We start from the raw sequence: 27,583 nt of genomic DNA on the forward strand, positions 1-27,583 counted from the left end.
TCGGTACTGTGTTGTTTTTGCTGTGTCAGAGCAGCTACAGATAACTGCTCTCTCTTCCTGTGTCTGCTCAGCTGGATGTCTTCGAGGCAGCTGATCGCTATCAGAGAGACGGCATTCCCCTCATCATCCTGGCAGGCAAAGATTACGGCTCTGGAAACTCCAGGGACTGGGTGGCCAAAGGACCGTACCTGCTGGTAAACAAGCTGCAGTTTTTATAGTTGTAATTTAGCAGAGTTTACACTACAGTAGATTGACCCACTGTGGAATTTGGAAATGGCCGTGCATGTTCAGCAAACTGTGTTCCACTGTGTTTCTACTTCCTTGCTTTCGTTGTGGTTGCAGGGGGTGCGTGCGGTGATTGCTGAAAGCTTTGAGAAGCTGCACAGGAACCAGCTGGTAGGAATGGGGATCATGCCGCTCCAGTTCCTGTCAGGCCAGAGCGCTGACTCACTGGAGCTCAGTGGGAAGGAAAGATTCAGCATCACCCTGCCGGAGAGCCTGAGTCCAGGGCAGGAGCTTACCGTCAAGGTATGCAACACTTGCTGCATTTTAGCCTCTGCAAAGCTAAAGTTATTTTTAAGCTCTAAACTAAATGCTGAAACATGTCAGTGACAAATGTGCTAAAATCCTGATTAGAAAAATGTTATTTTAATTCTTAGTCTCACTTTATGTGTTTGTCCACAAATTAGTCCCTGTCTGCAGTTTACCAGTCATGTTCGGGTCTCCTTGCTGAGTGGTGAAGTGAAACGTGTGTTTCGTGTTTTCTGTTGCAGACCAGCCAAGGAAAGTCCTTCTCCGTCACCGCCCTGTTTGACAGCGACACGGACGTTATCTTGTTCCAACACGGAGGGCTCCTCAGATACGTTGCTCGGACTTTGCTCTGAAAGAACAGCAGCCCCTTGGCATTTAATGTCTTCATCATGAACGAGAAAAGCTCACAGAGCTGGATTAGCTTCTCCAGACTTTAGCGGAACGTCAGTTTTAAGACCCCCGCAGCTTCTAAATCACTACACACGGCTGTTTCAGCATTTAAAAGGGCACCCTTTCTCCTCAGAAGATCATCCAGGCTCGAGAAAAATGGTGACTGTCACTCAGTAAGGAGATTGTATCCTAGACTAACTGCTGAACATAGTTTTTGGTGTTTTATCATGCTGAAAGGACTTTTTCGTTTCGACACGGAGATGAGCCAAGAAGAAATTGATCCTCCTTCATTTAACTTAAAAAAAAAAAAGAAGAAGAAGAATTTGGCCAAAGGCTGAGATGGTGGTAGGTACGATGGCATGAATACTTTGTTTTTAGAGCGTAGTACTGCTCTTTCACCCCCCAAACAACAACAAAAACCATCCAAGTTGAATTTTATGAATTTCAGAAATTTGCAGAATTGATGTCACTTCCCCGTTTTCAGTGCTGTTAAGATTTTGCTAATCAAACCTGTTGCAGAAAGTACACTTGCCTCACTTTTAATTGTGGAAAAATGTGACATTTCTTCTTTTTGCTGTTACTGGTCTTTTCCCTTCATAAAGATGGCTTGTATTACAACTGACAGTGCTCGGCATCACATTAAAGGTTAATTAAAACACTCTTTCAGCATTACCAGGTAAGCTCTTTGCTCTGTTTCCACTCTTGCTGCTAAGCTAAGCGAAATGACTGCTGGCCAGAGCCCGAAGCTTAATTTAAAGAACTGTGTTGAATCTCCTTAGAGTGACTTTTACAGTGAAGACAGTGATTTATAAACAGTTTTTGCTCAAAAAAAGGTGCTGCAAAACATATCTGGGCCTTATAATGAAGGAGACGCTGCTTAGTAAAAATGAGCTTTTCAGAAAAGAATTAGGGGAACACTTACATCACACACTCAGTCAGGGTATTGTTGGCTGAAACATGGAGGCCTGTGCAACTCTCCAGGGATAAACTTTCCCTGACAATCACTGACCTGCTGTCAGACCAGTCATGCTGGATGATGGTGTAGGCACAGCTTCTCCAGACTCTGTCACGTGTGCTCAGGATGAAGCTTGCTGTCATCTGCAAAGAGAATAAGGTGCCAGAAACTTCCTGTTTCTGGTGTTTTTTGTTGAATCCCAGTCAAGCTACGCATTGCTGGGCAGAGAGTACTGGTTCCACTAAAGCCATCCTCATGGAGTCTGACAGTTGGGACACCTGAGTAGTCTGATGGGGGTCATTTTTTTTGGGGCTCTGGCAGCGCTTGTCCTTTTCCTCCTTGCATAAAGGAGCAGATAGCGGCCCTGATCTTGTATCAAGGACCTTCTACAACCCTGTCCAGCTCTCGTAGAGTAACTCTCCTGGTATCTCCTCCACACTCTTGAGACTGTGCTGGGAGAGCAAACTTTCTAGCATTGGAACGTTTAGATGTGACATGCTGGAGGAGCTGGACTACCTGTGCAACCTGAATGGGCCGCAGGTACCGTCTGATAGGCCACCAACAAAAAGCAAAATTAGAGAAAAGTCAATCAGGAGGTATAAAGAGACCTCCAACCTGTGTTTTGTCATCTCTCCAATGAACCTGTTGGTCTTTGCTCCCTAACAGAAGTGACTGATAATCGTAAAGTTTGCCTGACTTTGTGTTGTAATGTATTGATCAAGTGTTCCCTTAATTTTTTTTTTTTGAGCAGTGTAATTAAAACTTCACCATGTTTGACTACTCTGCAGTGAGATGTTCATCATTATTTGGCACTTTTTCATTTGTGTAAAATTAATATTAATGATCACCAAGGCATAAAAACTGCATGTATGAAATCAGTAAAACAAATCTCATTTAAAACTTGCTAAAAAAACAGACCTAACCTTGCCTTACCTAGTATAGAACAGTACTTATAAAAACAGTGTAAGTTTGTTTTCTAGATCTAAATCTCTGCATGGACTAGCTGTTTATTCCATTTCACACCTGTTGAGGCAGCTACTTCTCAAAGTCATATTAAAATGACGTCACAGTAAATCGGCACGTCGGAGAAAAAAAATTACACACTTGAGTCGTTATTCTTTATGAAATTTCCAAGTGTAAACAGTGCAACTTTTATTGATTTGAATTAAGTTTCTATGACACAGTGCATATTGCTGACATTGCTCTGCACCTTTAACCACACACCAACAACCTTGTTTTTATTCAATGATGTAAAAATAAAAGCAAAAATAGTTATTTATCTAACCGGCAAAGAAATGTCTGCAAGTTAAAAGAAAGCTGTAATGACGATGAATGATACAGTGAAGCGCAGTCGCTGCACACCTTCAGTTTTTACATGAGTGCAAATGTGACATTAAAGCTGTAATCAAAAGGGATGGCAGTCCTGCCACGTAAAGCTGTGACGCAGGTTTGTTAAAAATACACGAAGAGACTAAGAAAGAATACACTCCACCGTCAGCGTGCGCACTGAAGCCATTAATCTTTTGTTTGCCAATCAGCGTCGTCCATCCAGCTCCGAGTAGTCCAGTTCGGCTCTTGCAGGACATCTCGTTGCCGCCTTTCTGATAAATCGCGGACAGCATTTTGTGTCTTTACGCCAATCAGCAAGTGAAAAAGTCAAACATTTGGTGGTACCTCCTCTAGGTTTTGTCTGGTGTATGTCCTTTGAAATTAAAGGAACTGTGTGGCTACTTTATGTGAACAAACGGGTGTTTACATTCACTGCTTCAAAGAAAACTTCATCTTGGATTTTTTTGATCAAAAGCGATGAATGCCATAAAACACTGACAAAGCCTGCATAAACAAACTGGATAAAAAAAAAAAAAAATATGGACATCCATGTGAAGCCTAAACTTCTGCATTTTGCAAGCTTTTACTCAGATGGCACAAATGAAGGGTAAATCTGACTTAGAACAATCAAACTGTAGAGTCAAAATTTACCAAACTTACCAAAAGGTTTTCGTAAATAAGATAATAAACCAATTGTGAAGCATTTGCCAATGTAAAAAAAATGATTGAGTGCATTTTCTTATACACTTCTGTGCAATCTAATTACTTTTTACAACCAAAGGTAGTGCCCCCTGCTGGCCAGTAGAAAGAATGGCAGATTAAAACACTTTCAACAGCACATTTTTAAGCTCACAAGGTTACATCCATCTTTTCTATACAGTCTGTGGTCAAAAATGACTCCCCTTAGTGCGCTTCACCAACTGTACACAGTTTTATTTGTGTGGCCAAATTTAGAATAAGTGCCCTGAACGTGTCCATTATTTTGTAAAAATTCATAAAATTAGAGTGAAAATATCCAGTAAACTGCTGGATGTTCATCAGAAGTAATAAATGAGTGAACAGTAGTGATGTGGGACTCGGCAGTAGTCACCCTTTAATTTGTGCCCACAGTGCTGCACTTGTTAGCAGACATACCACTCTCACATGTCCAATCACTGGACTTTTTTTCCTTCTTTTTTTCATAACAAAGGGAGCCAACAGTACAAATTATGGGATAGAGAGGACTTTGCACTGTGTTTGAGAACATGCATACGCAACCAAGAACTATTGCCCTCCGGTGCTACTAGAAGTGAATAACAAAGGGCTAGTTTGGACTGTCAGACGAAAACAGGACTACACCTTGGGACTAATCCACAAGTAAGACTGCTGTGAGTTACAGTTCTATTTACACCACCTCAAAGTTGAATCCTACCATCCAGAAAGCTTCTGGGTGTCATCTGACACAGCATGAAACTGCTTGCTTAGACTTGCTCGAGTTGGTTAATCCCACACAATCAGCATTTATTTCCTCTAAACTGTGTTTGCTTGCCTTAAAGTGTCCAACATGACGCAACTAGACAGAGTCTGACATGATCTTTAGGGACTAGATTATCCAGTTCATGTCTCTGCAGGTTCATATGCAAGGCAGACTGAAAACATTAAAACCATTTTTATTTGGTTTATTTGGTAGTAAATGGGGCACAACCGCAGTTCTTAAACATCAGCGCTGAGATGACAAGCCCACAGCTCCCTCTACGACTTCCTCCCAAACTGGTGTCTTAAGCCAAAACACCATTCTCGCTTTTATAAAGGCACCGACATAAAGTTTGCACACTTACTGAAAGAAATTTGAAATCGTTAACCCCACAACCTCAGCACGCGACAAAGCCCTTGACCACAACTGCTAATCTAATGCCGCGCATCACCCTGCACCCATTTCCCCTCAGCATCATAGTACTTCAAATTAGAAAGAAAGAAAGAAAAACATGGATGGTACTTAATTTATCCACCTGCTGGAAGCGTTCATAAATCAAATTTGTAACTTATTTAATCCCTTTCAGTCACCAATAAGAAACACAGTGAGAATTTAGCCACTTTCTTCATCTGGGTCCCCAGAAATATGTGATGAGAGAGCAGCCAGGCTGTAAACAGTGAACCACAGCTGATGTGAACGAGCTCCTGATCAACACAAGGGAGGAAATCCTGAGAACGAATGATTCTCCTGTGGAAATTAATGGAATCGTTCATCCACACTTCTTTTTTCCCCTCTTTTCATTTGTCCATATCTTTGTTTATGCAATCTATTTTCATCTATTAAGAAAATATTTGTGGAAGGTTAAATGAAAATATACAATTATTAATACAATAGAATACAGAGCTATGTGTTAAAGGTGATTTAAAAAAAAAAAACAAAAACAGAATTGATTGTATCTCCCTTTACAATACACACATTTTCCTTGGTTAAAAGGCAAAAGAGGTAAAGTGTATGAGAAAAAGGCAGCCTGTTGTAGTCCAGAGGGCTGGTGTTTGAGGATTAGGCGATTGCTTTTGCTTCTGGTAAGAACGCCTCCCAGTACTTTATCAGCTGGAGAGAGAGGAAAAACCAACAACAAGAACAGGAGTCTTTAGACGCCAAATTAATTGAGAATTTTGAAAAGTAAAACATCACAAAAAAAATGTAGCCTATTATATCTAAAAAACTGCCTAGTAAATGACTTGATGCATGCTCAATCATCCAGGATGGAAATCCCAAAAGGTTGATTCTGTTCATCTGGACGCAGCGTTTTCAGTGGGAGAAATGTTTCATCACTCATCCAAGTGACTTCTTCAGTCTCAGCTGACTGCAGGTTTCCCAACCTTATAAACAGTACGTTTGCATAATGATTGAAACGAGCCCACTCTAGTTTCAGTCATTGTGCAAAGGTACTGTTTATAAGGTTGGGAAACCTGCAGTCAGCTGGGTCCAGTAAATGACTGGAAACAATTTAAAGTTGCTACTTTGGGCTCTTTCATATAAATAATCAAAACTCCTAAAATCCAAAGTAAGCACACAAATACATTTACATAATATGTATTTCAGTGAATCACAAATCACAAATATCTTTTAAAAAATGAATTTGATAATGATGTGTTACATTAACATTCATGTTTAATTAATTTCTAATATTCATTAACTATTGAAGTGAATGTAAATATTTGGTTATTTGTGAATATTTTGCTCAGACTTTTATTTGATAAAAGTTTTCATGACTTTGTCTATTAGTCTAAGCTGGATTAGCCTCAGTTTTCTAACAAACTACTTTACATAGTAACCAGAGCCTCACTGGAATAATGAAAAAGCATGAAGCACATGCATAAAGAATAGTAAAGAAAATACCATTTAGGGAACCAGAGTGAAAAGTGCAAAAGTTAAATACAAAATAAAAATGTTTGCAGATTTACCGAGTCGTTTACTTATTTTGAATTTGGGAGTTTTGGTCCACACAGAAACTTGAATATTCTTTAACTGCTTTATTTAACTTTTATATAAAAAAGTATGTAAAGCCTTGTTCCTGTCGTCTTACCTTACTTATTACCTTGTGTATGATTTACTTTTGAAATTGTAAACTTCTGTAGATTATCTGTGATGCTCAACAGTTAAAAACTGACCTAAATCCAGTGCAGTACTTACAGGTTTATGAATATGAAAATGCTGACTCACTCACCTGTTGCTGAGATTGAAGCAGACACTCCAAATACGTGATAACCTGTCTTTTGCAATTCTTGGTCTTTTCTCTCTGTTAGGAGAGATTTTTCAGAAGGATTTATCACTCTCAGCCCGTTCAGCTGTCTGAGCAGTTACTGATGTGGATACCAATAAGAATGAACACTGGTACCTCAAAGCGAATGACTTCCTTGCGAACAGTTGCAGAAACTCTTTCAAAGTCTCGCTCGTACTGCGTCACTTTGGCCTCCCACTGTTTCCAAAGATAAAAATCACAGAGGAGTCTTAAACCAAATACGGTGCTTCACATACACAGATTGTGCAGCAAAAGCTATGGAGTGATTAACGTCAAGCTAAGAATGAACCAAGGATCAGAAAAATTAAAGTTACTACAACGTTGTTCCTAAACTTGAAGAGGCCCCATCAAACGAGGGTTTCAGCCACATCCGAGCTATTTTTACTTTGCTGTTTTTGGCCCATGTCGTACCTCAGCGATCTCCTCCTTGGCCAGCTGCAGCTTATCAGGCTTGTTGGCCCACAGGAGTTTGGCCTCAGTCTCCCTCTTCTTCTGCAGCATGGACTGAGCATCCTGCCAGCGCTGCCACGCCTTCATCCGGTGATCAAAGGACCCCTGCAGGTCACAAAACTCACATCTTTTTACCTTCATGTACGTGCTTTTTAATATTTAACAATACTGGACATTTCACTTCCTATGGGGAAAAAACCCACTTAAAAAAGCAAAACAAAACTTAAACAGCTGTGATCTACAAAAACTAGCTAAACAAATTCTCTCCGTACCCTCACAGCACCCAGCAGGCGGATGTAATCTGCAATCATTTCAGCAAAGGTGAAGGTGTCGCTTGCAGCTTGTTCCTGGTGTAGCTGCTCCATCTTGTCCTCCACCTCGGCCAGCTGGGAGAGGGCGCGGGACAGGGCGGTGTTGTCCTCTGCGCTGCCCAGCATGGCCGCACTTTTGGCGAAGCTCGCCGTGTTCAGTGACAGCTCTAGATTTCAATGCAAAGACAAGTGTTCTTCACACAAACTTGAATACGAGAACATATACAAGAAATGAAAGCAGCAATTATGGGCTAAAAGGTGCATTCACACATTTTATTTTAGGTGGCATCATTCAAAGCTTTATAAAAGCTTTTATTAGAGGAGGAATAGTAATTAAAAAGTGTTATAATTAACAATGTTTAACATCTGAACACATTTCACTCTGGTGCCCCCAAGTGGCCAAAAACTGTACAAACACATCCAAATGATAACTGATGAGTCACTTTACAGATGGGGGAAAAAAGACAACGGACCTTTCCTGTGAACCACCAGGGATTCGACCAGCGCGTGGAGCTTCCTGAACTGCTGGTCTGCAGATTCCACCTCCTGCAGCTTCTCCTCGAACCACTGCAGCACAACGCACCATTAGTACGACTCCAACACTAGCTGCAAGGGCTGTGAGCTCTACGGCACTACAAGCATCATTACCAAAGATAAATCCCATAACTGTCAAAAATCAAACCATGAAACTGCAGCTCTGTTCATGCCCGAAAGTTCCACCAAAAGTCTCTGCTTTAGTATAAAGACTGAAAAACGCAGTGAAGAACATGAGCGTGCGTTTACAGCTGAACTTACCACGTCTGACTCGTTCATCTTGATGGTCATCTTGCTGACAGCGTCCGTCGCTTTATTGATCATCTTTAAGAAGCCGGCGCCGCTCAGAGCCTGAGTGCTCACTGCTCGAGGCAACTGCAGATGCATTAGTTGTGTTAGCTGTGATGATTCTAAAACTCAGGCTACAAACTGCGATATGAACGTTTTCAATATTTTACTGCAACTCCATCTTCCTCCATTGTCTGCACACCCAACCACTAATGCTTAGGTAAAGCACACTAGTGTGATGAAAGTAATGTTTCTAACTACAAATACACCATTCATCCACTACAAAAACAGAGAAGTGAAACAAAACTGCATTACACCTCTTCAGTGCAGTAACTCGAGCTGAAACCAAACAAAATCCTCTTACTTCCTCTCTCTCCAGGAACTCTCTGACATCGGGGTCTTGGAGCAGCGACGGGTGATTTACCACCCGCTGCAGATACCTGTTCAATCAGACAACAGGGACACGCTTGATTTTCACGAGTAGTCTGGAAATTGCCACATCAGAATAGCACGAGAGCATCAACGGGGAAGTGGTGATGATGCTTTTGCATTAATTATATTCTTGTCGCATCATGCTTCCTGTACAAGGGTTGGGACTCTGTGTTAGCCGCGCTAACTGGCACCTCATGCCATTCTTTCTCTTTTACCTTTCCAGAGCACCTCTTCTTCTCTCAACAAAGTCTGTAGACGATGAATCTTCCTTCCCCACTTTCACCTTTGTCATCCCTGCGCAAGATAACGATCATCACCACTTATGATTGAGAGCAGATTTTACATTATAATTCTAAGGAAAGCGTGAGATGCGATGAGTGCGTCAGCCTACCCAGGAGGCTCTTCTCTGGTGGTGGAGGCACAATGAATCCATTTGGTCCATGTTTTTCAGAGAGCTTCTCATAAAGTCCGAGGAAGTCGCTGAAGCGTCGCCTCACTGTGAATGTCTTGTTGCGAAACATGGGCAGCGTGGTCTGAAAGAGACATTAATGGAATTTATGTACCCAGCAGGCTCGTGTTTGCTCCAATACTCCACTAAACGTGTGTCGCAACCTTTGTTTTCCCTCTAAGAGCAGAGCACGGGTGTGTCTCCAACAAGGCACTCATCAATATTTCATCTTTGGTCAACTTTAACCAACTTCAAGTAAAATGATGAATAATGACACATTTTTACCTGTGTGGATACTTTGTAGGCCATGTAGGCATTCATACCATCCCCTGAAAAAAACAATACATACATCATTAAATGTCCCTGACTGTATAAATACATACAAAGATTATTCAGTGAACTGATATTTAAACATCAGGCAAGCTACATTAAGCAATACAAAAAACAATAAAAGCCTCACCTATTTTTTCTGGATCTTTGACAGAGACAAAGATGTCAAATTTGTCTTCCTCCTCTTCCTCTTCCTCCTCTTCCAACTGAAACAAATTTTGAGCATGAAAGTGAAACATGACATGAAAACCATGGCTGAACAGTCAGCTTCTCCCACCACATTTTGTTGTGGCGGGATGTTAAAACAGATTAAACCGCAGTTGGAAAGAACCTGGTGCTGCCCCAGTTTTCTCACTCTGATGTTTGGGCAGAGAGTTAACATTTAATCTTGTTAAAAGCAACAGGTTTTAACAAGGTTAACTATAGATCCAAATCTGTCATTTAAAAAAATCAGATGAACAGCTTCTAACCAAATTGAAACTTTAAATGTTTTTAAAAATTAAAAATAAAACCAGTTTCTTCCTCCAGATGAGGAAATGTTTGATTTGAATCTTTACTGGATTAGAGTCTATATGAATGCACCTGACCAGCACCTAAAGATGTTAGACACTCTCTGCCACTGTGCTTTATATTTTATTACTGGCTTCAGAAGCTGAATACACCACTGTTTCCTGTTTCCTGTAAATAAGTGTGCATCTCTGTATGTCCTCAGACTTTCCATTGGCTTTTTTGTTTCAATATATAAATCTCAAAGAGACATTTAGCTGAATAAATAAAGGATAAAATAAACTGGTGTGTATATTTATTAAATACTTGGAAACTATTTCATGGGCTCACACTCGAAAATCTTTGTCTGGGTTTAAATCTGAGCTCACCTCTTCCAGGGCAGGAGGCTGTGGCTTGGCGAGGCTGGCAGCTGCTGTCAGAGAGGTGGGGGCGGGAGCAGATGGCTTGGCCGTCGCCTCCTTTTTTCTCTCATTCCTCGGACTGTCGAGAGAGAGCTCCACCGTGGCCTCTGCTAGAGGGGAAACGTGCAGTAAGATATCCATTATTTCCCTAGTACAGTGGAGCTGCTTTTACCACAGTTACCAAAGTCTACCTTTAAGTATTTACAGAGATTCTGAGTTCTGTTCCATGTGTGGTGATCTGGAGCACAAACTGGAGCTGCTTCTGTCATGCCTCAACAGGACCATCTGTGTTGGTTTCTTAATCACTTATTTACACCAGACTGAAACTTGTGTTTGCCATCTCAGGTGTCTGACACAAATATACACCGAGGGTTATGTTAAACCTGTGGGTTTAACTGAACTTTGCATTCAAATGGTCCTATGTTCTTAATTGAGGTGTCCTCATCCTGGCTTTGGTGTCAGCCATGTGGTAACAGCATGATGCACAGAAAATCACAATAGCTGCTTCTAGTTAAACATTGCTGTACTTGACTTTTAAGAGGGCTACTACTCAAAGGTTTTTTTATAAGTAATCTGAGCCACTCTCCCATAACCGGCACAGCCCAGTACAAAGTTTCAAACTCAATGCTGGCAAAACAGTTATTTACAATGAAGCAAACATTACTTTCCATGCTGTTGTTTCAACTTTAGGAGGTGTTCATCAACATTTTTCCAGCTTAGAGCTCATTTTATCTTCTATACAGATGTGATTATGCACAAACCTCTATATGAACTTCACTGAACCTGTCTTGAATCATGACTTTAGTATAAAGACCAACTCTAGGCTTAAAACTTTGGTAACATAAACCGAATGAGAATAAAAAATAGAATAAAATAAGGTGGACCCACCAGCAAATATATCACCGTCCTCCTCAGAGTGGACTCCATTGGTCTTGGAGTTGACGGTGCTGGTGACGCTGGGTGTGGAGGCAGCTGCCTGACTGAAGATATCAGCTGGCTTACTGTCTTGCAGCGGTCCCCCAGCAGTAACTTTGGTTGTGACAGATTTCTCCTTCAGCTCTTTAGGGACGGGTTTCTTTGAGATGGCACCCAGCGGCTCGCCAAACACATCCTCGTCGGGTTCACCGAAGAGGCTTTTCTGCGGCTGCTTGGCAGGCTTGGTCTGCAGCGGTTCTGCGAAAATATCACTCCCTTCCTCGTCGTCAAAGAGATCAACGTTTGCGCTGCTGGGTTTTTTGGCTTCAGCAGCTGGTGGAGCATCGCTAAAGAGGTCGACCAAAGGGTCGGCAATTTTGCTAGTAACAGGCTGTGAGTCACCACTGAGGTCGATAACTGGAGCGGTGGACGTTTGTTTTGCTTCCTGCTGACTGAGTGGATCTATAACGCCAGCAGTTACTTCACTTCTATCAATTGTTGCTTCAACAGTAACATCTGCCTTTACTACTTCCCCTCTCTGAGCTCCAGTTTCGCTTCCCAATATGTCAACGAAATCATCGGATTTTGTTGCAGCTGCAGCTACAACGCTAACATTGTTTGTCAGGTCAAAAAAATCATCTGAGGGTTCACTCGCTGGCTTGTTTCCTGTTTGGCTGCTCATTGGCTCGATTAAAGGATCATTCATGATGTCACTGGGAGGCTTCATTGAAACATCACTGGTCGGTGTGGTGTCCATTTCGGTCACTGGTGATGTGCTCTGAAGGCCAAAAAGGGGATGCTTAATGTCAATTGCTGTCATGTCACGTGTGTGTAGACAACAGACAATTCTTAAAGTAATCCAAGACTCATGCAACAAGTTGATCAAAGTTTCAAACTTTAAAGACCTTTGGGGCTTTTTTTTTTTCTTTTCTTCGATCTCAACAGCTTCACATTACACAATCTGGTCTCTAGGTAGCCAAATTGGATATTGGGTAACATCTAAACATCCAATGTCCATCCCAGCTACTGGGTGTGTCACTGACAGCAGAAACAATGTTTTCAAAATAAAAAAAACAAGGACTTTGTGACTGTAAAAAGCTAAGTTGCAGGGAACATTTTATGATGCTTGAGAAACAGATTTAACTGATATGTTTTCGCCAAGAACACAAAGAAAATCTCCTGAGAAACCATTTCATCAGATAAGCCTTTACATTAGGGTTAGACTAATGTAACAGTCTAATGTAACAGCGATTGCAGTGTTTAGGTTTTTGTTTACAGGGTAGTAAACAAAATGACTTAACGAACTTAAATGACTTGCTTCAAAGGATGCTGAAGGTGAAAACAACTCTTGGATCCGTTACTCTGTGACCTTGGCTGTATTAAAGACAACGTTTTCTGATGACTTAATGGGCTTGATGGTTTCAGGTCATACTGACTAAAACATGCAGGATATTTTTGTAAGTAATGGTCATCATTGGAGTCAAAAAGGCTATGCCCATTTGCTATAGATGTGTCAATAGCAAATGACTGTGTAGTTTCTTTCATTTTAAAGTCAGATGAACACCTGGTTCATCAAATCCAATTTAGGAACGCGATGAACTATGCTTATTGCCAAGAAAGAAAATTCTCAGCTCAAGGTTTTATAATAGAGTTTTGCTAAATAATGAATGATGTCGCATTAGCTGTTTCCATCTTTTATATACAGTCTATAATATCTGCATACCTATACAGTTTAAGAAATAAGCCTGTCAAGCAAGAATGCTAGCATTTATCTGATAACCTACCACTCTACATTACTATTTATTATTATTATTATTATTATTATTATTATTATTATTATTATTATTATTGTGACATACAGGGAAACTGAGAGCATTACATTTTTTCAGTACTAGTGGAAAATTAATGTACAATGACTAATAACTGTATTTAGTGGTCCCAAAAATATTTCCATTTTATCTGTATATCTGTCGCCCTTTATTAAAAATGAAAAATGTGAATTATACTCTTTAGACACAAAATGCTTAAAAAAAAAAAAATAGCAATACATCCCCGAAACTTCTTTTTATAGGAAGTCAAGTCACTCTGGCTGCTGATACATTTCCAAACATCATTTCAGGCATGAGCTCTGACACCTAAAACATCCATAAAATGCTGACTGAGGGTTTCCGTGCAGCAGCGAGTTCAGTGTTGGGAGAAAAAAAAAATCGAAGACAGCAACTTTCTCATGTATCCTCTGAACTTTGACTGTAGGAAAACATCCGGGTTCTGACCATGTGACCACACCACGCTCACATGACAGGAGGCTGCCCGAGCCAGCGTACAATCCTTATTTTATGGGGAGAAATACGTAAATAAAATGGGGAAGCTGACTTAACCCACTAATAAGCATCGTGAAATAACACTATCACCTCCTTACTGTGTCAGCTCTCACAGAAACCACACACAGACCTCACGGTCTGCAGATTTCACCTCACCTACGCATGGCGTGAAAAGTCTGCACGTCAAAAAAAATGCTGAGGACACCTTCAGATTTAAAAGTTAGCTCGAGAAAGTTTTAGAAGATGAAAAGAGCTCACACATTCCATGCACCAAAACAGGAAGTACGGCGTTACCTGGTTTGGTTAACTGAATCACTGCGAGGGAGAACTTCAAAGAGCAACTTTCAGGGTGAAATCAATACCAGCGAGGGCGTTTGCAGAACTCCTAAAGCTCGTAGGCAGGTAGTAAGAAGTTTCTACAACAAATGCTTCGAAACATTAGGAAATACTAAGAGTTTTGGAGATGACAATATCTTATGTCAACATTGTTTGTTATTTTTTCCCCTGTGCAACTGCTTAACGTTGGCCAACATCTCCTAAAACTTTTGCCTCATTAGCTTTCCTAGCTAACTCTGCATTAAGTTAACGAGTTATCCAGACCTGACCGCTAACAGCTAGGTCGACTCCACCAGTACATACCGTACTCCCGAAGAGGTCCTCGTCTTCATCACTGTCGCGGCCTCGGACTTCTTCAGCGTCCAGCACATCTTGGTCCTCGGAGTCCGGGAATGGGGGAGGACTGCGCTCCGAGCTAGTCGCCATCTTCACTCTCTTTGAAAACACAAGGGGAGGTAACGTCAACTGCTCCCCTCTGCTCTCTGTCACACAGACGTGTCTCCTTCGGTTAGCAGCTAACGTTACCTTCGCCGTTTCTCACTGTGGTTTACCTCGGCCGGACGGGGGTGTACACCTAAACTGGGCTGACTAGTGGAGAACAGACACTGCTCAGGACGTGCAAACCCGCCGCTGTCTTTTCACTTCCTGGTCCTACTCCTCCTACTTCTTATCAGGTTAGCTTCAGTGTTAGCTGTAGCCTGTAGACTTAGCAGTCATAGGACCGGACACCTCGCTCGGAGATTTGACGGATCTGGAGAGAAGTTAGCTAATCTACCCAGATCTTAAATGCCCAGATTAGAGACACCCGACTTCTCTGGAGATGTCCCGTCATAAGCATGCCGGAGATCCGGAGGCACGCCAGCCGCTTCTCACGGGACATCGCCTGGACGCAAGGGAGCTGGACTCGGATGAAGGTAAAGGCAGACAGTTTGTTTACTTGCATACGAAGATCCATAAAGAGGTCATTCCTATAACCCCCCCCCCCCCCCCCACACACACACACACACACACAAAAAGTAATTATATGTGTCAGAATTATTTATTATTGTTATTTTGTTTTTTTTTACAAAAGTAAGTGGCATCTCTCCTTATTTTGTTCAAATTCAGTTACCTAATATAGTTGTTTTTTTTAAAAACGTTATTATTGCTGTATAAGCTTACTAATATTTTACACCTATTTTTTTTAATTAGACTTTTTTTTAATGCTTTAAATCTTTATAATAAGTTGTGTACCTGAATTGGTCCCCCTCATGGGTCCTCTAGTTACTACTCCTTTTTTTGTTTTGTTTTAGGAAACCATTTGTCACTCTTTCATCAGCCTTTCAAAAGAATATTTCTCTGATGTTTTAAGGCTTCCACTCGGTTTACCCTTACTGACACTGTAAAATGATATTGGGTTGCAATTCACCTGGTCACCTGGCCTATAAAGATGTAAAAAATAATATTTGTTATATTATACATACATACATACATACATACATACACACATACACACACACACACACACACACACACACACACACACACACACACACACACACACATATATCTTTATGGCTGGTTAGGTTTTTCAGCTCTAGCTTACCACCACGTGTATGGTATATGTTCCAGGGCACATGGTGCAGCCAATGCAAAATTATGAAAATATTAACAAAACAAAAAATCTTTAGAATACATAATAAAGCATGCTATTTGTAAAAGTCCATATAAATTGAAAATACTTGCAGCTTCAAAAATTACTTACTTACTACTTTCTCCACCTTTTACATGTTTGTTTGTTTCAAAATTATTGAATTAAACAAAATATTAAAATAAGATGACAAAAATGAATAATTTAAAAAGTGACAAAATTTGTTTAACAAATTCTTTAAAAGAAATTAATTCAAATTACATTTTTGTTTAAAACAGATCATACCTTCTCTTTGATAACACGTGCGTATTAACACACTCCTATAAATTCATTTGCTGAGTAAATTCAGGAACATTTCACGTGGTATAAAATGTAAATATGCTAGTAATAGAGATGAGATACATTTTGCGCACCTCACATGTGGAAAATTTGGACAGTTGGACCAGTATATTTTTGTAGCAGTTTAAAGCCTAAAAAGTAGTTTTAAGCCCTCTTTCAGATCAAATGTTAAAATATTTTTTTAGGATGTTACTACTTTGAAATGGCTCTGAAAAGAATTTCCATTTCTGATACTCTGATTACTCTGTACTTTTACTTCTTAATCCTCAACATATATTTAAAGCGGTAAACAAATCTGTGCCTGATAAGTAATGGATGACTAACAGTTGATGTATTGATTTTTAAGAAGTAAAAAATGCTCATATTGATGTATCTGCTAATATTCTTACAACAGGAAAAAAAGGATGGGGGATTTTTTTTATTTAAAATTACTACAATACATTTCATAATCCAGTTACATTTAACTTTAATTTTTTTCCACAAATGCGACTTTGCTGCATGTGCTGCAGAGAGTGTTGAGAGCCTCGTTTTCTGCGTAATATTCTGTAAAAATTGTTTTTGGCTTCGTCAGTGTATCAGCGAATGTTAGCTATTTGACCATATATCAAAGCTGCAACAGCTAATGTGAAAATAAAAAAAGTAACGAAGAGACAGGAGAAACACCCTTCAACAGTGTTACGCATTTTGATTTTCCATTGTTTGCCCACTAGAGGGCACTCTGCAACTTCCCTACAAAGAACACAACCAGCTGATCCAAGCAAACAAGCTATTTTTAAACTGCACTGTCTTATCTTAGTATTGACTCATAAATATCTACACATAATAAACGTTACAGAAATTTGGTTATACTTTGGTATCACTCTAAAAAATGTCATCCTACTATGAAACTTTCATTCCCACTTTGGACTAAATTGTGATGTTGTTGGTTTTTTTTTTTAATGATTTTTCATTATTTTGTGATGTTTTGTAGCCAGATAATTATTATAACAGTTAGTTACTTGCCAGTTATTGCTAATTACATTTTCATTGCAACCATAGAAATGTATCAAATTATAAAACAGATGGAAACAACAACTCTGTCGTAACTTCATTAATATGTTTTAATGAAAGAAATGGTCTAACTGCAAAAAGCCTCATCAGCCAGTTACATGGCCCAGGAAAGCCTATTTGTCTTATTAAGTTAAGTTTATGGCTCGATTTATGCTAGTACAATGAAAGTAAAACTTTATACATGTTTGTGTTGTTACGGAATAAATATAATTAAGAGAGGGACAACTTTGAGTATAAACTAGGTGAGAGGCTGGCAGGATGTGGACAGAAAGTGAAACTAGGCAGAGTGCACTGCAGAGTTGTTTTGATCAAAACTATGTGTGACTGTGTGCGACGTATAGCAGAACTATATATATGCATTTGGCTTGTGATGCTTTAGACCTGTGGATGCTTGCTAGAGTCTGCAGCTCTCCTTTTCCAGAAATGTAGAATAAAGATGATTTTTTGAGCTTTGACCACACTGAATCGGGGTCTTTCTCTGTCGGTGAAAGAATTTAAAAGAACCGAATTTGACAGGGTGTATTTGGCTGCCTTATAGGTGAAGTCATTTTTGACAGAACAGCGGAAGCTGGTGGGCACGTACCGCAGAAACTGACGTATGAGGAAGCGGTGGAAAGAGCAGGTAATCTAATGTTTTTTGGTTTTCACTTAGTCATCGTAAATATGAGGAGAAAAGCATATGAAAAATAAGTTTATTTAAGATTTTAGGTATACACTTTATACCTTTAGAGGTGTAAAACCTGGGTGTTTGTGGTTATGACATAAAATTAAGATTTTCAAAGCTATGCAACAAGTCAATCATGAATTGCTTCTCCCCTTTGTTTATTCACTTTGCTCTCAGGTTTTGGTTTGTTCCATTGGCTGCTGCTGGTGGTTTGTGGTTGGGCCAATGCCAGCGATGCTGTGGAGATTCTTTGTGTTTCTTTTCTGCTGCCAACGGCACGCTGTGATCTCCAGCTGAGCTCCTCAGACATGGGCCTGCTGACAGCAAGCATTTTCCTCGGTGAATCATTTAGTCAACCACCTTAAACTCCCCTTTACAGAAAATGAAACAACTGTCTTTTTGGTAATAGGTCAGCTGTTTGAAGCGGAACTTGGAAATGAGAAGCTTTTTTTTTTAAACTTTATTGATTTATGTGACGTAACACCACAAGACCTTACACAAGCCAAACACACAAGACATTATTAGCCTCTGCTCTCTGCTTATTTTGTAACCCTTTCTTATAAAACTGGAGCCATAACTGAATATACGACCATTTTATCAATATTATTAAGCCTCTGAAAATGTTGAACTATCAATAAAATCACTTTAATGTAATAATTTTATTAAATCCCTTCAATTAAAGCTGAAAATCTGCACCTAATTCACATGTTGATTGTCAGATTTACAGTCCACTGTATATGGAGCAAAGCTGTCATTGTCCAAATACTTTTTTCCCTGACTGTAACTCAGTGTTTTGGGCAACTGACTGAGCCCACTGATTACACCAAGTTCATCTTTTTTTCCTGTTTTCCAGGAATGATGGTGGGTGGCTACATGTGGGGTTACTTGGCTGACCAGAAGGGGCGTCGCAAGGTTTTGATCGTGTCTCTGACAGTGAATGGGCTGTTTGGGGGTCTGGCTAGCTTGGCTCCATGGTTCTGGCTCTTCCTGTTGATGCGGTTCATCAGTGGCATTGGGTAAAAACATGATTTTTAATTCTTTTTTTCTGTACAAGTTTACATTTTGCTAACACACATTCAACTGTTCCTAGGGCCACAATACTAGTGAATAATACCAGTAATACTTCACTTTGCAGACATTGTCACTTGAAGGACTGAATTATGAACTTGTACTCATATCCACTTTTGAGTAGATTTGTTTTCATATGTGATTTGTATATATTGTAATGTTGCTATTTTAGAATATTATATGTCGCTGATTTGTGCAAAGTATGAATATTTGTTGTAAAATGGTTTTATAATGGTGGTAATTCATGAATTTAAGTGATAATTTTAGAATCTATAGGAGGCATAGGTGGTGTGGTTTTGACATCAGGCGGTGATGTTAAAAGTTACGATGTGACTTGTATTGCTACAATGCCTAATATTTATTTTGTGGAGGGCATTTTGGGGGAAAAAAATCTTAATGACAGAGGGCAGTTTTCATATATACTACAACCAGAAGAGTTGCCTTCTGTTGGCTATTAAAAAAACATTCAAGTTTAGGGCAGTTCCACATTGGGAAGCTGCATCCTTCTTTTAGTTGTTTTAAATGTACCTCTGGTGTCATTAGAGGACAAAAATGCCCCTATTGGGGCACAAAGGTCAGTCAGATTAGTAATTGACTGGTTTGATTTTATTCAGTGTCATCATTTTTGAAATAGCCAAATATAGCACAAGCATCCCTCCACGCTGTATTTAAAAACCATCTAAATTTTCTTTGTTAAACAACTAAAACAGCTAAAGAATAAACACCATGCTGTTCTCCTCTGCAGGGTCGGCGGGTCACTTCCTGTCATTTTCTCCTACTTCTCAGAGTTTATGCCCCGGCTGAGGAGAGGTGCGATGATCAGTTGTCTGGCCACCTTTTGGATGGCAGGAAACATCCTGGCTGCAGGTGGGAGCAAGGAGTATTCTCCATATAAAAAATTAATATAACTGTGGTTATGCCCTATTTTAACATTTTAGCATTTTAACCCCCTCCATGTGGGTTTTAGTGAGATGCTATTATATTTGAATGAACGGTGGAGTGTAAGGTATTACCTAATGCTAGCAAGCTTAGTTACCATGTTGCATATGTTGCAATATGCAGGTCTAAAGAGACCGGGTAGTGCTAAACATTGCTATGTAAAAGACCAGAAAATACTCAAGTTTCACTCACCAAAACTGAAGTACAAACGTCTTGAACAGGCTGTACCACTAAACAAGAATTCAATTTAAATGCTCCCAAAAGGCTCCAAGAGCACAAATACAATCAAGGAGTTCAGTTCAGTAACTCAAAAAGTGAGGCTTAGACAGTGACAACAGCTTCCTGTGTCGTGGCACTTATCAGTGTTCCTTCCTGTTAAAAGGAAGCTTTTCCTCCCTGCTGTCGCCAAGTGCTTCCTCATAGTGGGTCTGTAGTAGTTGGTGCGAATTGAATTGAATTCAGAGTGACCACACCCCTAACTGCAGTATACAGGTGAATGAGTTATAATAAAATTCACTTCTGAGACGACTGTTTCGAAGGCAGAAATTGCAGGCTTAGAAGATTTTAAATTCTATAAAGTTTGAAATTTTAACATGGGAGTTAAGTTAGACTCAAGTTAACTGCAGTTTTTTTGGTATTTCTTTGTCAGCTTGATTTTCTTTTAAGTTGCTGATGTTGCTTCTTGAGGATTTCAGAAAAAAATAGCACATACTCAGTGGTGTGTGTTACCGGGTTTTTGGTTTTGGTGTTTAAAATTTTGCACAGACTTGCACAAGATGTTAAACTCAACTTCTCTTAAAATAAACTGTAGTTGTTGTTTTTTTGTGAAATATTGACTATCTGTGTTTGCCTTTGTCTGCAGGTCTGGCCTGGCTGGTGATCCCCAGAACCTGGGTACAATTTTCTCTGGGAACACTGGACTTCAACAGCTGGCGGGTGTTTGTGGTGCTGTGCTCCGTTCCCAGCATCACGTCGGCACTCATTTTCAAGTTGTTCATGCCTGAAAGCCCCAAGTTCCTCATGGAGGTATTGAAAGACCAAAATAATGTTTGTGTTGCTTGGATGCTTTTACTTCTGAGTTGTCTTTAGGATGATTTTTTGTGTTCTGTCTTTTCCAGGCTAACCGTGAGAAAGAAGCAATCCATGTTTTCAGATTGATGTTTAAGCTGAACATGAAAGGAAAAGAAAAGGCTCTTCCGGTATGAAATAAGTATACTACTATATGTTTAATTTTTGCTGCACATATTTAATCATTTTTTTAAAACAAAAATAAAACCAACTTAAGTCGACAAAAAGCAAAGCCAAAGTGATGCAACTGACAAAGATAAGGTGAAATCAAAGAGAAGTGAAAGCTACCGTGTGTGTTTATATTCCACATGTGGTATTCTACAGTTTTGTTGAATCGGTAGCAAGCAGTGACTTTTACAGGAAGGTGAGCAGAAACAATGGCCACCCCCTTTCCACCTCCAAACAAAGAGAACAAACATTTCTCCAGTGTTCAACACAACAACAAGAAAACTTGGACCAGATTACAACATGATTTTGTGCTGCATGACTATCCTTTTGTATATGCTGACATCCTTGTACATATTGCTGCAATCTGCACAGACATCTTCACCTGTCTGAACTCCTTCCTGGCTGAAAAATTGTGAAATGTTAGCGCTTCTATAGTTATGTTTAAAAAATGTTTAGAATTAGCTGACAATAGCAAGTACTATAATGTACTTTAATGTGTATTTTTAGATTTCACTGGGCAAGCACTGCTTGCCTTGCTTGCCTTTACGAAACATCAGTCATCAGTCAACATTTCCTTCCTTCATGCAATTGTATAAAAGTACTGTAAGTGTAACAACTGTCCTCTGAACCCTTTTGTAGGAATTTGGTTTGCGTACAAGTTCTACCCAAAAAGGTGACAAAGACAAGACCAGAAGCTTGGGTTCAAATAAAGAACGTCTTGCAAATATTTTGAAAAAGGTGATGTAATTTGTTATTATTAATAGTTTAACTGATTTTTAGAATGTCTGGTAGTACTGGTTTCAAGATTCAGGGTTTTGTTTATTTTAAAAAAGAATGGCTGAAAATGGTAAAATATGAGTATAAGATACTCGATCCTGAAAGATTTTAAAAAGGAGAGAAAAGTAGCAAAACACAAAACAGTCCTCCCGTGTGACGATTGTTTTGTGTTTTGATTTGAAAAATTACCAGAAATAGTTGTAAATTAATTTGACAAATCATTTCAGATACCCAAAGTGTTTTATGAACACAGCTCTGGGCTTTGGAAAGTGCATTTTTTAATCATTTGGCCTCTGCACACCAAGATGTGATTTAAGTGAAGCATTTTTAATTCAAGGGTTTAACAAAAATATTCCATTAACTTTAGGAATTAAAAACACATTTTTATATACATCTGGGAATTTCAGTGGGATGAAAGTAACATGGGGGTGTTTCTAATATTTTAATGAAAATACTTTATAGTCAGTGATTGCTGTTGCTGCTTGTTTGTTGGTATTTGTGCCTTCACTTTTGTCTTCAGTAACTGTAAATTATGCAGTTCTAGGCTAACATCAGGTGGCTGACCTGGCCACTGAAGAATATCCCATTTATGGCCTTGAGTTCTTGAGTGTAACCTGTGCTTTGCATTTTGTTGTACACCCTCTGTGTTTATGTTAATGACGGCATCCTTTTTTGTACATATGAAAATTATGCCTAACTTCTTGAGAGTGTTCTTGACTTGGTTAGCTGTTGTGTCATCCTTCACTTGATTTGTTTTCTGTGATTTTTCCCGGCCTTTTGTTCAGTGAATTAACAATACACCAGATTGCTCATTTGGCCACTCGTGAATTTGTGCCATCTTTTCAATAGGTTTATTTTGTTTTGTCTTTTTTTTAGTCCAGTGATCCCTGCCTTCACTTTCAAAGACCTCTCTTTGGAATTGACATTGAGCGTTACCTTGAACAGTTAGCGGATGGTTTATCTGCTCAATTAGTCACGGAAAAATGAGGGAACAAGCCTTATCTGGCAATAAAACTGCACAGCAGTAAATTGTTCAGTTGCTTTATGCATCTGAAAACGAGGGACTTTGTATAGAAATGGCTTAATTCCTAAACAGTTAATATAACACTTCTGTGAACCCCTTGACTGTATATATAACAAAAAGGAAAAGAGCTTTTGTTTGTTAAGCTATTGAGTAAATGTGAAAACACTGACAGTGCATGAGTAGTTTAGGCATTTCCTTTGTTTTTTGTTGGTTTACTTATGAATAATTTTCTTGTTAACTTGCAGGCTTTGGCTCCCATTAAAAAGATATTTCAGAGCCCTTTCAGATCCAGGAGTATCCCTCTTCTCATCATTTTCTACTCAATATCTTTTGGGTAAGAAATGGGCACCTATACATTCAGGCTTTGCTTCAGCTCTGTTCACGCTGTTCAGCTGCTGGGGGATTGTATCAGACTTATAAAAATAATACTACTAATGTGAGATAACCATTTGATAGGCATCACATCAAGTGATAGGGAACAATTAAATGGCAAACTCATATTTGCATGTTCTACTGTGGTTTTCTTATTTCTTCTTTTTTTACATTTAAAACTTTCACACTTCACCCTTTATTCTAAATCAAAAGTTAAAATCTTTTGTTTGTGTGTGTGTGTGTGTGTGTAGTTACTACGGGCTGTGGATGTGGTTTCCTGAGCTGTTTGAGAGAACTGAAGATGGCGGCTCGCCCTGCGCAAATGTGTCCCGCCCGTCTGCAGTGGTCAATGAAACCTGTGACACGGTCAAGACAGCAGGTGTGTTTCAGAGGATTCATGCTCATATTAGTGTTTTCATCCAGGCATCGCTGCTCACGGAGGCCAAGAAATCAGCTTTAACATTGACAGGAGTCAGTTTTTACAATACTTGGAAAGGAAGAGAAAAGCAAATATTTGAAACTTGCAACAAGTGCAGGACACTTCTGCTGTACTCTTTAACCTGCTTTAATGTGACTTCCTAACAAGCTTAAAGCACCAGCTGACACTGGACTCACTCAGGAAATTTCAGGAAATAACTATTAATGTGTTGTTGTTTTTTTTGTTGCTTCTGCTTTGTCTGTTAGTTCTGTACCTGCTGTATCAGTAGCTTTTTATTTTACCAATGCACGGTTGTCAAAGGATGTTTGCTCAAAAGACCCAAGTTAATCTAATATGGAAAAATTTTGCAGTATTTTGAGTTGTTTATATTGAGCTGTTTTTTATTTGTTTTTTCTGGTCCATCCATATCTCGCCACATGTCTTTCTCCTGTCCACACTCATCTTCCTGTATTTGTCTGTTACCTCACAGTATATACGGATGGCTTCATCACAGCCGTGGCAAACCTGCCGGGTAACATCTTCACTATTCTTGTGATGGACAGCACCGGAGGAAAGGCTCTGCTTTGTGAGGTTTTTTTTTTCTTTCACGAATCAATATGTTTTCATTTCTTAACACTCTCCCATACATGTTGCATATAATCATAGGTTGTGTATAAAAAAAAAAAAAATTAAAGCTCATAGCAGAGCCAATCCAGGAGAGCCATTCCACTTCACAGTAACCCACAGAAATTGTGACCACAGCAAGTGGTGCTCAAGAAACAGTCCATGGAGTGAATGGAGCTACAAAGCTAAAATAATTGACATCTTGCTAGATGTTATTTAGGTTTTTGCAAATTTAATGCCAATCATATATCTAAGGCAAAATAGAGCAACACATGTGTTTGTTTGTTTGTTTTTTTTAGATGAATGGATTAAAGATACTCCAGAAACAACTGAGAGGTCCAGTTCAGTCCATGAATTAAGCTGTCATTAAAACACCCATAATCATGCTTAATAGAATAAATAAACGTTTATAGGAAATTCTATTATCGTAACAGTCTGTTCTGCTGTAACGTTGTAACATAGAAGTCAGAGAGAATTGACTCGCCTCCAGTGGACATTCAGCTTTATTTTTCCGGCTTGTTTCTTGTAAATAATTTATTCTCTGAAGTTGTCGGTGAGTTGACCCTTGATAGCATAAAATTTGTCCTTTTAGAGTTCATCACTGCATATCACTGTCTTTAACACAACCCATTCATAGTTAAGCAAACGCTCCATCTTCATCTTCAAAAGCTTCGAGTCACGATTAAAGAAGCTCTCACACTACAAACAAATGTAGAAAATCAGAAAACCGAGCTGCTACAGAACGCCCACCTTTAAGTCAGTGTTTAACAAAAAAATCATACATTTCTTCATCTTTGTTACTTTCTCCAGCCGGCAGCCTGTTGTTGTCCAGTCTGAGTGTCTTCTTCATCTATGTGGTTCAGACCAAAGCTCAGAGTCTGATCCTGTCCTGCATCTTCAGCGGGGTGTCCGTGATCGCCTGGAATGCGCTGGATGTCGTAGGAACTGAGCTCTACCCGACAAAGCTACGGTAACCAGTCTCGAAACTCAGATTCAGCCATGTATAGAAATGTAAATCAAACTAAGATTTCTTTTTTTGTATTTTTTTTAATTGATTCACTCATCCATGGAGGTGTTTTATTCTAACTCAGAGAGGTCACATGCACATATACTGAATCTCTTTCCATTTTTCTCTCAGGTCCTCTGCTCTTGGTTTCTTCACAGGCGTGGGCCGAGTGGCAGCAATCATGGGTAACTTGGTCTTTGGAAGGTTGGTGGATGCAAACTGTGCTGTCCCCATCCTGCTGGTGTCAGCCCTGCTGCTCACTGGAGGACTGGTGGGTCTTCTACTTCCACAAACCAGGCAGACAGAGCTCACGTGAACACTCGCGTTGTTTTAAATGGATTCAGCTTCCTCTTAACATCCTCACAGATGGGTAGAACGACTTGAAGCTCTGTAATCTGTGTATTTTCTGGTTGAATCCTGTGCCTTCTGTCATCTTTTTCTATGGTACCTAATTTAAAAATTCCACTGCTAAAACAAATTGTTAAACAACAGATGGCTCTCTCTGCCTTCCAAGAATTACTGCGTTGGAAAGCTGAGAAAGAAGTGCCAGTGTGTTATTAAAATCCTGGACACCTGTAAAAAGTTTGTATGTAAATGACAAAACCCTATATTCAAAGTGAGAAAATGGGGCCTTATTATCTGGTTTACTGAAGAGTGATGGATCGACTGTAGGTCTTGTGTTTTTGCTTTCCTGTCATGTTTAAGAAACTAGTTTTGTATAGTGTTCTGTTCTCATAAAGGGCTGAACGTGGACAGCAACAATACTCAGGTAGGCTCTGTCATATAAATGATGCTCAGTTGGTACTAAGGGGCCCAAAGTGTGCCAAGAAAATATCCCTCACATGTTTACACCATCACCACCATCCCAAACTGTTGATACAAGGCAGGATGGATCCATGCTTTCATGTCGTTTACACGAAATTCTGACCCAACCAGCCAGATGTTGCAGCAGATATTGAGACTCATCAGGTCAGCCAACACTTCTGTTTTCTAATTTTGATGTCTTATCCGACAGGAAAATCAATTAAAACAGCTGTCTGTCCAGATGTTCAGTTTGAACTTAAGTAGGTCGTCTTGACCGTGTCTACACGCCGAAATGCACTCAGGTGGTGCCATGTGATTGGCTGATTAGATATTTGTCTTAATAGCAGTTGACCAAGTGTACTCAATAATGGGGCCAGTGAATGTATATTATGTCACAGTGGAGGATGCTCAAATTTAGTCTTATGCTTTGTCCCTAATAGGACCTACTCAGGGACACGGCTCTGGCTTTGAGCACACAAACCCTCACTCAGGCTGCTTTCAAATCTTCTGGATGTGAGGCTCAGCCAATCCGAGAAGGCTGACTTAAAGCAGCTGCAGTTTTTTGTCATGTCTCTTTTGAATTGTGAAAAAACAAGACCAAGGCCAAGTGTAAGATAAGTGCTATTAGTTTTTTTTTTTTTAAATCATTTTTAACTGTGAATCATGCTAAGCTGTATTAGTGCAATCTAAGAATAAAACCATGCAGCTAGAAAAAAAGTGTTTTAATAAGTTGCATTCAAATATATGTCTGAATAAATGGCCTTATATGATGTTTTTGGAGGTTCATGACCTGCATAGGTGGTGTAATCAGCCAAAGTATCATAGCAAATGGTTTCCAAAAAGTGTATACTTATGCACAGAATAGATTTTAGTAGGTTCAGTCTGATATTGTCCTGCACAAACTCGATCGGGCAAGTTTAGTTCAGTTTGAGTGGAAAACCAAAGATTTCAGAGTGCAGTGATGGGAAAGGACCAAATCATTTACAGACTACCTTGATATCTGCCTGAGAGACTACATCGATGATCCTATCAGGGATTTTGTAAAAATTTAAAGCAGATTTACAATTATTTTGTAATGCCTTAATCAGGTTTTTAAATAAATGCAGCTTTTTCTTCATGCGTGTTTTTGCTGTTTTGTTGTATCAAATAAAAAACAAGAAAGACTTCCCACATCCTTCCTGCGTCTCTTTACCATGACGTCGATGAACAACTTCATGAGGTGTGAAGGAAAGTTTTTAAGGTCTTAGGAAAAGAGAAGCAGTCATGTTACTAATGTGTTGCTAGCTAACCTCATTATTTGCAAAATGTTCATCCAGCTGTTTCTCTTTAATACCACTTTGTTTACCAGCTTTTTGTTACTTTTAACTTTCGCGCTGAAATTTAGTAATTAAGAAAT

At 39.5% G+C, this 27,583-nt stretch overlaps 3 protein-coding genes across 6 annotated transcripts in view; 2 read left to right on the forward strand and 1 right to left on the reverse strand.

Annotated features, from left to right (window-relative positions):
* The window catches only part of ireb2 (iron-responsive element binding protein 2), an 18,694-nt gene extending 14,966 nt beyond the window's left edge, over window positions 1-3,728 (forward strand). Inside the window, exons 20-22 of the mRNA XM_040026320.1 lie at window positions 72-194; window positions 343-528; window positions 774-3,728. Of these exons, the coding sequence (XP_039882254.1) occupies window positions 72-194; window positions 343-528; window positions 774-884 (420 nt within the window). The 3' untranslated portion in view covers window positions 885-3,728. The remainder of the gene's footprint in view (window positions 1-71; window positions 195-342; window positions 529-773) is intronic.
* On the reverse strand, window positions 3,004-25,691 carry snx1a (sorting nexin 1a). 4 transcript variants are annotated; one of them, XM_040026324.1, is made up of 16 exons: window positions 25,687-25,691; window positions 14,540-14,586; window positions 11,553-12,357; window positions 10,632-10,774; window positions 9,887-9,962; window positions 9,712-9,755; window positions 9,370-9,511; window positions 9,194-9,272; window positions 8,911-8,986; window positions 8,520-8,633; window positions 8,198-8,291; window positions 7,686-7,891; window positions 7,375-7,518; window positions 7,060-7,140; window positions 6,889-6,960; window positions 3,004-5,768 (listed from the first exon to the last, which is right to left on the reverse strand). In XM_040026324.1, the coding sequence occupies exons 3-16, from the start codon at window positions 12,334-12,336 to the stop codon at window positions 5,718-5,720; spliced, it is 2,106 nt and encodes a 701-aa protein (XP_039882258.1). In that variant the 5' UTR covers window positions 12,337-12,357; window positions 14,540-14,586; window positions 25,687-25,691; the 3' UTR covers window positions 3,004-5,717. The 4 variants fall into 4 exon arrangements, with proteins under 4 accessions (XP_039882258.1, XP_039882256.1, XP_039882257.1 ...); XM_040026322.1 differs by lacking the exon at window positions 25,687-25,691 and adding an exon at window positions 14,762-14,878 and having other exon boundaries at window positions 14,540-14,671; XM_040026323.1 differs by lacking the exon at window positions 25,687-25,691 and having other exon boundaries at window positions 10,632-10,771; window positions 14,540-14,691.
* sv2 (synaptic vesicle glycoprotein 2) lies at window positions 15,032-27,357 on the forward strand. The gene is made up of 13 exons (XM_040026325.1): window positions 15,032-15,150; window positions 17,794-17,877; window positions 18,097-18,258; window positions 18,773-18,935; window positions 19,733-19,854; window positions 20,789-20,952; window positions 21,045-21,125; window positions 21,802-21,900; window positions 23,209-23,297; window positions 23,587-23,714; window positions 24,244-24,339; window positions 25,188-25,347; window positions 25,516-27,357. Exons 1-13 carry the CDS (start codon window positions 15,057-15,059, stop codon window positions 25,697-25,699), a joined length of 1,626 nt encoding a protein of 541 aa, XP_039882259.1. The 5' UTR covers window positions 15,032-15,056; the 3' UTR covers window positions 25,700-27,357.
* The last annotated feature ends 226 nt before the right edge of the window (window positions 27,358-27,583 follow it).

Source organism: Simochromis diagramma, unplaced genomic scaffold (genome assembly GCF_900408965.1).
Source record: "Simochromis diagramma unplaced genomic scaffold, fSimDia1.1 OVJJ01000293.1, whole genome shotgun sequence".
NCBI lineage: Eukaryota > Metazoa > Chordata > Actinopteri > Cichliformes > Cichlidae > Simochromis > Simochromis diagramma.

Coding starts and splice junctions, on each gene's coding strand:
- snx1a (XM_040026322.1), bottom strand. CDS start 14,662: ATGGCGACTAGCTCGGAGCGCAGTCCTCCCCCATTCCCGGACTCCGAG. Junction 9,512..9,711: donor CCTACAAAGTATCCACACAG/GTAAAAATGTGT, acceptor TGTCTCTTTCAG/ACCACGCTGCCCATGTTTCG. Junction 7,519..7,685: donor GCCTGCTGGGTGCTGTGAGG/GTACGGAGAGAA, acceptor TGTGACCTGCAG/GGGTCCTTTGATCACCGGAT.
- sv2 (XM_040026325.1), top strand. CDS start 15,057: ATGTCCCGTCATAAGCATGCCGGAGATCCGGAGGCACGCCAGCCGCTT. Junction 15,151..17,793: donor GGAGCTGGACTCGGATGAAG/GTAAAGGCAGAC, acceptor GCTGCCTTATAG/GTGAAGTCATTTTTGACAGA. Junction 18,936..19,732: donor CGGTTCATCAGTGGCATTGG/GTAAAAACATGA, acceptor TCTCCTCTGCAG/GGTCGGCGGGTCACTTCCTG.